We start from the raw sequence: 10,668 nt of genomic DNA on the forward strand, positions 1-10,668 counted from the left end.
CTGATAAGCAGCTAGCCTGAAAGCAAATAGAAAGTATAACAAACATTACAAACAGCTTTCAAGTTTCCCCTAACCCCAGTATCTCAGGATTCCCTTTGTACAAAAGGTAAATGTGGTGGTGTGCTCTGTCTCTGGGAAATTTGTTGGCACAGATCTGCAGTAAAAATGCACACCATGACCACTTTTGTCAAATCATAGCAGAAGAATATATGGCAAGGTAGGAAGGCAAGACAGATTTCTATTACAGATAAGGCAGACATTTTCATTAAATATAAAAAAGACCCCAGAAATTACCTGCCATTTCAAGCCTTAAAATCACAACCAGACCCCGCTTCCAAAAGCTCTTTTACATACTGAGGAAAAATTATACTTTGTATTACACAAGCATGGTACTCTTTCACAACTTTAAAAGACGCTATTTTGCATGCAGGAACAGAACAAAGGTTTCAGATTTTTAAAACATTCTCAAAAGCTTATTTCAGGCTTTTTCATTTACACTTTCTTCATAGGAGACAGAAAAGGGCAAGGAGAGGAAGAAACTCATTAAAAAATCCTCAAGAAGTAATACCAAAAAACTATAAACAATTAAAATTCCTACTTACAAAGCTGAGTGAAAGAATAAGACTCAATTGTGCTGTAGCTGGCTACTAAAATAAAGCTCAATAGGTACAAAGCAGTGTCTTAACTGTATATTTCATCATTTGCATTGTCTTTGCCTCTCTCTTTGATGGCCTCATATAATGTAAGTAGGTTTACAATTCATCGTGACAATGCCCACAGGTACAACATTATTTGTGACCTCTGCTTGTCACTATAAGAATGACTGGTTGATCAGACACTAAGAAGAAACTGAGACTCTTTCTGTTTGAGCTGTATTCCTCCTAATTTGCATTCTTTCTGCCATGACACACACAGAGCACATCAGTTCCCTTTGTCATAACAGTATGCAAGTGTTTCAGAGTATTTCTGTAGACTTGACAGCCTTTAGCAAAGGGAATCTAGCATATTAACATCATACATACACCCATTAGCAAGAAGACCAGTTTCTGAGAAAACCACTTTTAGAGTTTTTCCCATATGGCTTCAAACAGGCACTCAATATACAGAATTGACAGCTCTGTCAAGAATTTTAGATACATAATTTCACTAGTTGCATTCCCACGCATCATTATATTAAGAAATGCTGGCTGAAAGCTATAAAAAACTTCTCCTGCTTGGCAACATAGGACTCTTATCTTTGTCATAATACATATTTTAAGGATACCCTGAATAGTTTTCCAAAACAAGAAAGGTATGAGGCAGTTAGTTGGATCTGCTTTTAACACAGAGATTTGCAAAGAATACTAAAAAACCTACAGTGAACATAATATAGGGGCATAGGGAAGTGGAGAAAAGCGATAGAATTGATGAAAAATCGCTGTAAGAATTCAGAGTGAACCCTACTAAAAGTCTATCTCTTCTATGCAGAGAGGAGAAAATACATTGTAATCTAATCAATGTGTCCTCATTTCTAAACTGATATATTATCAATCAAAGACTTAAAAACTGGATCAGATTCATATCTGACTATTATCACTGGCCTGTCATTATAGAAGCCAAATTAAGAACGTGTTCAAAGGGAAAAAAAAATACAAATAGCATCATTCTGATTGACTAGGACTGTATTATACAGCAGAAATAATATCATAAAGGGACTGCCATATGAATAAGGACTCAAAGAACCAAATAACACAACAGCAGAATATACATAATTAATAACGTTGTGCAGCTGAAGACTGCCAATAGCTCAGAGAAGAAAAATGAAAAGATGAAGTGGGAAAACTTACAGTGTTAAACTGTTAAATTTTTGTTTAACTCTACAGTTTTTATTCATTTCTCAAGTCAATAACATCCCTATCTATTAAGCAGTGCACACAAAAAAGACATTCATAAAAGAACAGTTTTTCTCATAGAATTAGCGTCCAATATGCCACAGAAAACTCCTCCTTCAGTTTAAAACTGCTGTCCCTTGTCCTGTCACTACATGTCCCAGTAAAAAGTCTCTCTCCATCTTTCCTGTAAGCCCCCTTTTGATTATTGTAACCCCTTTAGAGTACTCAATGGCTACAATAATGTCTCTCTGCAGCCTTCTCTTCTCCGGGCTGAACAATCCTGACTCCCTCAGTCTGTCTTCACAGCAAAAGTGTTTGAGCCCTTGTATGACTTCAATGGCCCTCCCGTGGACCTGTTCCAATAGGTCCATCTCTGTCTTGTGCTGGGGCCCCACAGCTGGATTTAATACTCCAGGTGAGAGGAGCAGAGAGGCAGAATCAACTCCCTCAACCTGCTGGCCACATTTCTTTTTATACAGCCCAGAATACAGCTGGATTTCTGGGCTGCAAGTGTATACGGTTGGCTCACATCAGAATTTTCACTCACCAGCACCTCCAAGTTGTTTTTTTCAGGGCTGCACTCATTACATTCACTTCTCCAGTCTGTGCTGATACCAGGGCACGCTCTGACACAGGAGTGGGACCTTGCACTTGGCATTAAGAACCTTATGAAGTTCACATGGGCCCTCCCCTCAAGCCTCTCAAGGTCCTTTTGGATGACATCCCTTCCCTCTACCCTACCAACTCCACCACTTAGCTTGATGGGATCCACAGTATTGCTGACAGTGACACAATTTCACCACGTCATGACATTAAGTCATGTTGGTCCCATATCCGACCTCTGAGGGGGAGACCTTTATAATAAAGTCACCACAAAATGTATTAATATTCCAGTAAGTCTATTTCATATCCTATTCACATTATTTTCTTCCAAAATATAGCAGAAGTATGTCAGAGACAGATAACCTGAAGGATGAGAAACAGGGAACTTCCATTGAATGAGAGTGAAAAATCTCACACTATGTTGTTTTAAATAAAAACCACACTCTTGTTTAGTATTTCTCACAATGAAAAAGGAGATATACATTAAAATCAAAAGATAATGGATATATTGGTTTTAAAAAACTTCAACACATATCAGTTTTCCCTCAGCTGGTAGAAAATCAGAAATCAGGCAAGTACACGGACTGAAACCTCCAGGTTCAATAAGTAGGATATTTCAAAAGTGAGAAACAATCATCTTTGAGGGTGCAAGACAGCTTCTAAGTCACGATGTGAGGCATAAGTTTCCATCAAAGAGGTTAACTAGAAGATTCCACCCCTATGCTTTTATCCAAGGTGCTGAAGGCAGAGCATCTAACAAATAGATTTTCTGATCCAGTTTCAAAACTCCCATATTCCTGGAATCTGAATCACATACAAAACCACACTTGACCAAAAAAAGGCTCTTTATGAATCCAATATCAACCATACACATAGCATGAACAAATCAGTCTTGAAAAGCCCATGCAAACAAACAAAAGAAATCCAAACATCCCTACCACACATCAATCAAGATTCCTAAGGAAAGCAAATGTCATTCCTACCTTCAAGGGTAAGAAGTAGGACCCCAGAAAATAAAGGTCAGTCAGCCTCACATCAGTCTCTGGCAAGATGATGGAACAACTATTCCTTTTCTATGTTACTAACAAAATCGTAAAGTATTAAAATTAATCTTATCCCAACAAGATATATAGCAATGATAAAAATAAATAAAGAAAAAGCGACTCAGTGTTCCACAATTCTTTCCAAGCATTTGATCTTGGCTGCCACTGATGTGTTCTATACACAATGCCTTATGCATTTGAAGGCTAACTATGAATCAACAAAGGATGTTATTATACTTTCTCATAGTTGTAGACATCTATGCCTAAAGATACAATGAGACTTCACAGCATGTAGCAAGTTTTAATTGGTAACAGGCGCACGGAAAGCAAGATTACCATGCCACATAGAAAAGTATCCCAAAATTGTAACAAGTATCTCACAAAATTCACCATCCAACAAGCTCACAAAATTAACGATGGCAAGAGCTCAGATACAAGTAATGAGAATCAACAGGCTGATGAGCTAAACCACCACAAGTGTTCATGACCCCATTTTACCCTTGCCCTACTGAAGGCCTGTTCATAAAGATCTCCAAAAGTTAAGTTGGTTGCATTACTTTGCATTGCTAATAGTGCATATATAGCGCAGTTACAGCAGCTCAGCTAACATGTCACATCTCTTTACGACAATGGAACTCCACTGTCATGATCACAGTCATCAAGTCCCTAATAAGTACTCTGGCTTCTTACAAATTTTGTATCTTAAACTCCTTGCTTAAAACCAAACCAATACAATTTTATTCTCTCTCAGGAAAACAAAACAAACAAACAACCCTCACCACCACCCAAACAAATAAACAACAAAAACATTACCTTCTGAGGGGTCAAAACCCTCTGCCTGAACTTCTCAATCGTATCTTGACCTGCTGCCGCCCATGCAGTAGCAAATGCTTCAGCTTTGTCTTGATCCAGTTGAATGTTCTGCAGCTGCTGTTGCAATGAAGCAGGTTTCAGATTATGATAGACTGCCTGTTAAGAGGAAAAATAACTGCTGTTGTTGAGTGCTGGTCTACAAGTCACTCCAGGTATGTTCTACCACAGATGGCAACCATGTTCAAACAAGATTTTTACCAGCAGCTCCACTGGGGCACTACAAGCATCCTGTTGTTCTTCTTAACCTTCTAACTGGGAAGACAGAAAAGTACAACTATCTCAAAATGCAACATTACAAACAACTCTTCTCTACATAGACAAACTATGAAAAAATGCACTTATAAGCAAAATCTGAGTATTTGTACAGATTTCCACTGTACATAATGCCAAAGCAGTGATCACTGAAAAAAACCTGGGACCATACAAAAAGGATAAGTTTTCCAAATTCACACTATTCAAGCAAGTCTGAGCTACAAAGTAGTATTTGCTAAAACTGAATGAATAAAACTCCCTGTCAGCATCAATTTTTTGTGTTTCACACTCTGCATAGTATGCTGGTCTCCCTTTTCAAAACAGGACTGTCACCACCAGAAAAAAAAGAAACAGCACATTTGGCAAAGACCATACAGAAGTTCTTTTATCTGTAGTGTGTCCATAGACTGCTATGGACCGCTAAAAAAGTTATGCTCTGACAGAACAAGCAGCTGATCTAAGAAGCACAGCTATTAGCAGGAACACATACACGTGTTCACATACATGAAGTCCATCTGGGACTCTTTTTTTTTTTTTAATGCAAAAGAAGCAAGTCCTAGAGGAGAATAATGGTTTTTTTCTGTTTATCTTCAATGATTCTAATAGAAATTAAGCAGTCTTATGAAATAATGACCAGGCAATAAACAGGCAAGTCTGATATATGGCTGAGATGAAAATTCAGAATTCCATTCTGGAGGTGATCTCAGATTTCCTTTTCATTTTTTTGGTGGGTAGGAGCCATGGGGAAGACTGTTTACTTTCCTTCTAAAGCAGTGGAATGTGTCAACTAAGTGTACTGATCATAAACCGATATGTGTAAGAAAGGACCAGATTCAAATCCCACAACAGACCATCACTATGTGTTCCCTCAGCACAGACTATAGTTTCTATACTTACAGGAAATGGATGCAAAACATCGCGGACGTGACAATTTTTAAGACAGTTACCATATTTACCATATAATACAATGGCTTCCCATGAACCCAATACAGATATAATATACTACAGATATATGTTTCCACTAATTAATTTTTAACTTGACTTTCATATTTTTGAAATCTAAAGTGGAATAGAAAAACATATTTATCAATGCATAAGGATGAAAACAAAATACCTGTTCTAAAATGAAGGATATAGTTTCAAGAACCAGATGAAGATCCTGCTTTTCCAATGAAAAAGCTACTTGAAGTTTTTCTTCCTCCTCTTCACTGAAGGTACTTTCAGCCTGAAGCATAAAAAATGGTTAGTCACAATATCTCATTTAAGGACCAGGAACTTACTTGTTAAAATAAAAACATAATGGCTGTCCACTTGTTTCTAAATGGAAATAGCAAAGTAAAGCTCTTTTCCAACAGAAAAATACAATGCAATTCCTCTACTGAAAATCAAAATTAAAACCCAAGAGTACCACAGGATTACTTGAAATAAGGCAGAAGAAAATGCTTTCTCTTTGCACCTGAGAGACACTAAAGAAATATTCTCCTTTCAGTTACCAGATCCCACCACCTTTTATAAATAAAAATAAGATAAGTACTAAGTGCATTACCTAAGTCAGACCCCAGAGAAAATAGAAGGCAAAACTGTAGTGAAGTTAATTGTGTATGTTTCTTCCACTCTGGATGTCCTTCTACAAACCACCCATGCTGATATAAAGGAAATAAAGGCCTAATGTATATTTATTTTGAAAGTCAGATTTGAGTCTATAAACTACTCTATTACTGAAGACTATTGAAAATGTGCTGTACTTTTAAAATACAGCAGTTATTATACTAGAGAAAATTAAACAGTAATTTAAATGCAGATACTGCCTTCTTTTAAAATGTAATTACTAACAAATCTATAACACAGACAACAAAACACCATATTTAGATCACTTAGTAATGCAAAACTGCAAATCTACACAAGAAAAACAATTCAGCTGTCAGGATAAAAAATGAGGGAATTACACAAAAATTTCAATGATTGCAACATTTGTAACAAAAGTATCAAAACGGAAACATTATTTGAATCATTAGCTGTCAGAAGGAAGCACAGAGTGTCTGCTTTGTTACGGAAAGTAAGTTCATTTAAAGTTTCCAGCAACTTAAGCAGCCCTAAATACTTCAATACTTCGGAAAGGTCAGAAGAACTACTCACGAGACTGAGTGGGTTAAATTTCAAAGACCACTTCCCTCATGTAAATGTTGATTAAAACTGTGAAGAGGTACTACAATGCTATGGAGTAGTAAAAAAAGAACAAACAAACCAACCAACCAACCAACAAAAAAAGTTGGTGACAGTTTGCAGTTACCGATTCGTTAGAATCCATGCAAAACAACCAAGAAAACTCTGCAATAACAGCAACATCCAAGCTGGAATTTTGATAGGAAAAAAAACTCAGCAATTGAATCAAATGAATCCTTATACTCTCAGAATATATACCTTTCATACATTCACAATTTTTTCCATGTTGCTCCTAATTTGCAATATTTTGACATATAGTTTGTAGCATATGTGTATAGAAAACAAATTCTGTATTTCTTTTTCTACTTTTTCTGGACACAAAACAAGGGAACTAACAAAATCTGAAACTGAAAGACAACAAAACTGACAAAATGTATTTCTGGTGTAAGATTTATCTTACAGTTTCCCATGCAATATTTAGTGCAAAGTTTAGACCTAGTCTCCATTTGACATTTTGGCACTGTGCAATGAAACTGACTACTGATTTATTTTATTATTTTTTTATTTATTTTGCAATTAAAAATATCTTCCGTAAAGGTCACAAAAATATTCACTAAAAGCTCTGGACTTTACTTTTAACCTCACTTCCACAGGTGGCTTTGGTTGATGGGCATACAGAAATGCAGAAAAATAAACAAAAATATGCATTTAGTGTTTGCCTCATGATGTACAATGTGGTATATGTAAAATTTTCCTAAGAAAGGATGTTCTTTGATGTTTGATCTTTGTATATTTTGAAGCCTAAGCATCAAGAAAGGAGATTTAATCCATAAAACAGAGAGTAGCTAACTAGTTCTAACTGCTGCCCAGGTGTTAGAAAAGCAAATTACTTGTTGGTAGAATTGCGTTGTTAAGACTTAGGGTTCACATGCTTCAGTGATCTCAGACCTAGGGGGAGTTAATAAAGCTTGGAAAGAAGGATGTATCACTGATAGTAGATACAAAGAATTTAGGGGCCACAAGGAGTTTTGGCAGAACTCCAAAGATAAGGAAGAAAGTAACAAAGCCAACTCAGCAATTGTCCTGAATCCACTCCGACTGGATAACAGGCAATTTTGGCAACGGGAGAGCGTGACCACCGATTCACAGCCACAGACCCAAGTAACCCATCCACCTAAAAGGAGCAGGAGACTGTGCGTGTGGACTACTTAGCATGAGAAGCGATGGAACCATTAACCAGTGGAAGACAGGATACGAATTAATAAGACTACTATAATTTGCAACAAATGAACACTAATTCCTTTGTTTGCTAAAATACATAAAAAGTGAAAAAGTTTTGGTAGTTTGTGTGCTCGATTTGTGGAACTCCACTGGGCACCCAGCCTTGCACAACTCTGAAATAAACAACCAGTGTCTCTCTCGAGTGTGCAATTGTTGGCTTGTTGCACACCGGGTAACGAATCTGATTTCTGTGGACAACACTCAAGAGGGCAGGAGCGGGGTTTGTACCAAAAGCCAAGGAATTGGCGTGATCAGACAGTGCTCCGAGGCACTGGCGCCAGGAGGCAGCGCCTTGTGAATGAGCATCACTCGCCCTCAGGCCATTCACTTTCTGCCTCTAGTTACCGGCTCTTACTTAATCCGCCTGAAACGGTTCTGAAAAATTTAGTGATGAAAGAAATTAAGATTTAAAATCATCCAATCGAGGAAATATCGGGCTCCGCCCGCAGCCGCGCGGCCCCAGCGCCGCCGGGCCCAGCCCCGCTCCCGCCCCGCCCGGCGGGACACGGCCCCGCGGGCCCCCGAGCCTCGCCAACCTTCAGGTGCAGCTTCTGGAGGAGGCGGGACAGCAGCCGCGGGAACCGGCCCGAGTCCACGGCGTTGAGCAGCGACACGGCCCTGCGGATGCTGCGAGGAAGGAGAGGGGGCGGTCAGAGGGGCCCTGGCTCCGCTGCGCCCCGGCACCGCGGCGGGACCCTGCCCTACCCTGCCCCGCCCTGCCCTACACTGCCCCACCCTGCCCTGCCCTGCCCTGCCCTGCCCCGTCCTGCCCATCCCCGCCCGGCCCGCCCGGCCCGGGGCAGCCGCAGCGCCAGTACCTGTCGCTCTCCGGCACTACGGGCGCCGCCATGGCTGCGGAGCCTGCCCGCCCCCGACGGCGGCCCGGCGGGGCCAAGCGCCGCCGCTCCGCTCGCAGCGAGAGCAGCGTGAACCTACGGAATCACGGAATTGGTTAGGTCGGAAAAGACCTCTGCGATCACTGAGTCCAACCTGTGGCCGAGCACCACCTTGTCAACTAGACCATGGCATTAAGTGCCGCGTCCAGCTCCTTAAACACCTCCGGGGCGCTGACTCCACCACCTACTTGGGCAGCCCATTCCAAAGCCCTTTCTGTGGAGAAATTCCTCCCGATGTCCAGCTGAAAACTCCCCTGGCGCAGCTTGAGGCTCTGTCCTCTCGTCCTGTCCCTGGTTGCCCATGGCCACCTGCTGGCTGCACTTCCTGCACGGCTCTGCAGGATCTCCGCTCTGGAAAGGCTGTGGCTGGAATTCCGCTCTGGATGGTTTCAGGCCGTGGTGGTGCCCAGCGGCAGGGAACACCGTGCTCTGTTTCCCTGCCCTACACGTGTAGCCAGCGCTCATCCATGAGTCACATCCCCGAGGTCCACGCTGTGTGGAACTCCTCAGGCTCCACGGGGACATTTTGTTCCCGTGTGGGAGTGGATAGAGAGCCCCAAAACACCTGTCATCGCGATTCTTTTCTTGTCATAGCAAGTTGCCGCCCTTTCTATAACAGCAAATTGTTCCAGAGCCCATGGAACCTACAGCAGCTGGCTGAGTTCCCGTCTATCCCAAACCACCTGTGCCCAGGTACCCACACCCAGAGTGCCACCCTGTCCCATGCCATTTAACTCCCCTTGTAAGGCACAGAGCACACTGTACCTTGTTTCAGGCCAAGTACAAGATTGTTAAGTCACATGAAGAGAACCATTAACTTTCAAGCCCCAGGGGGAAGCATCACTGGATTGTGTGTTTGTACCTCAAGGGTATTACATCGAATGGATGCAATGACTATGAGACCTCTAGTTTCCATCAGATGTGGCTGAAACTGAAAAATGTGAATGAGTACAAAGAGGAACAGGCAGTATGGCTGTATAAACCTTGTTTTCCTGGGAAATCAACAGAAAATTTTAATAATCTTCAAAAGATTTTGAATGTGGCTGTAAGGGTTTTTAAGGTGTGTCATGAAGGGTTAGTTGTATGGTAATAAATTACGGTAGGCTCAAGAGACAGCTAGGAAAAGGTTGGAATTTTTTGAGGGTACTGTGAAGAAATGTTTTATAAACATATATTCTGAAATCTTGTCTGTCTTGAACTGAAGGGAATTTAGTCACTAGGGTCAATTTCAATATCGTCAGCATTTCAGCTAGGACATCTGAAAAGATAATATCTGTTTAAATACATTTGGTCTTAAGAAGCACTTTGGGGGGAGGGATGTGGAAGTGACAAGCCTGGCTGTACTCCAACAGGAATTTTAAAGTAAAGAATTCCTGGCTGAGACTTAACAGCATTTGTGCTATACCTCTGACCAGAAGTTGGGCTCATAGTCTCTGCTATAAATAGCAGTTCCATTTTCCAAGCTATTGTTCTGGAATGAAACCCAATTATATTCAACTATAACATCTGGTTTTCTGCACTCTTATAAAACATAAAAAAACCCCAATTTTCTTGCAAGAAATTCACTTGGCTGGAAAAGAGTGTTTTGCTTCACGCTGGGAAAAAAAAAAAAAAAAGGAGTAACTTCTTGTTCTAGGAAATCTCCCCCGAGAGCAGAATTTTTTTCAGTTCATTCAGGCAAAATGG

At 40.6% G+C, this 10,668-nt stretch overlaps 1 protein-coding gene across 1 annotated transcript in view; it reads right to left on the reverse strand.

The window, feature by feature from the left end:
• COMMD10 (COMM domain containing 10) overlaps positions 1-8,987 on the reverse strand; it is a 94,736-nt gene extending 85,749 nt beyond the window's left edge. Inside the window, exons 1-4 of the mRNA XM_027881593.1 lie at positions 8,905-8,987; positions 8,623-8,713; positions 5,757-5,867; positions 4,331-4,486 (exon numbers count right to left, since the gene is read on the reverse strand). Coding sequence (XP_027737394.1) covers positions 4,331-4,486; positions 5,757-5,867; positions 8,623-8,713; positions 8,905-8,936 — 390 coding nt within the window. The 5' untranslated portion in view covers positions 8,937-8,987. The remainder of the gene's footprint in view (positions 1-4,330; positions 4,487-5,756; positions 5,868-8,622; positions 8,714-8,904) is intronic.
• Between the last annotated feature and the right edge of the window lie 1,681 nt (positions 8,988-10,668).

This window comes from Empidonax traillii, unplaced genomic scaffold (assembly GCF_003031625.1).
Source record: "Empidonax traillii isolate 1590-97213 ecotype Southwest subspecies unplaced genomic scaffold, ASM303162v1 scaffold7:size3022706, whole genome shotgun sequence".
Lineage (NCBI taxonomy): Eukaryota > Metazoa > Chordata > Aves > Passeriformes > Tyrannidae > Empidonax > Empidonax traillii.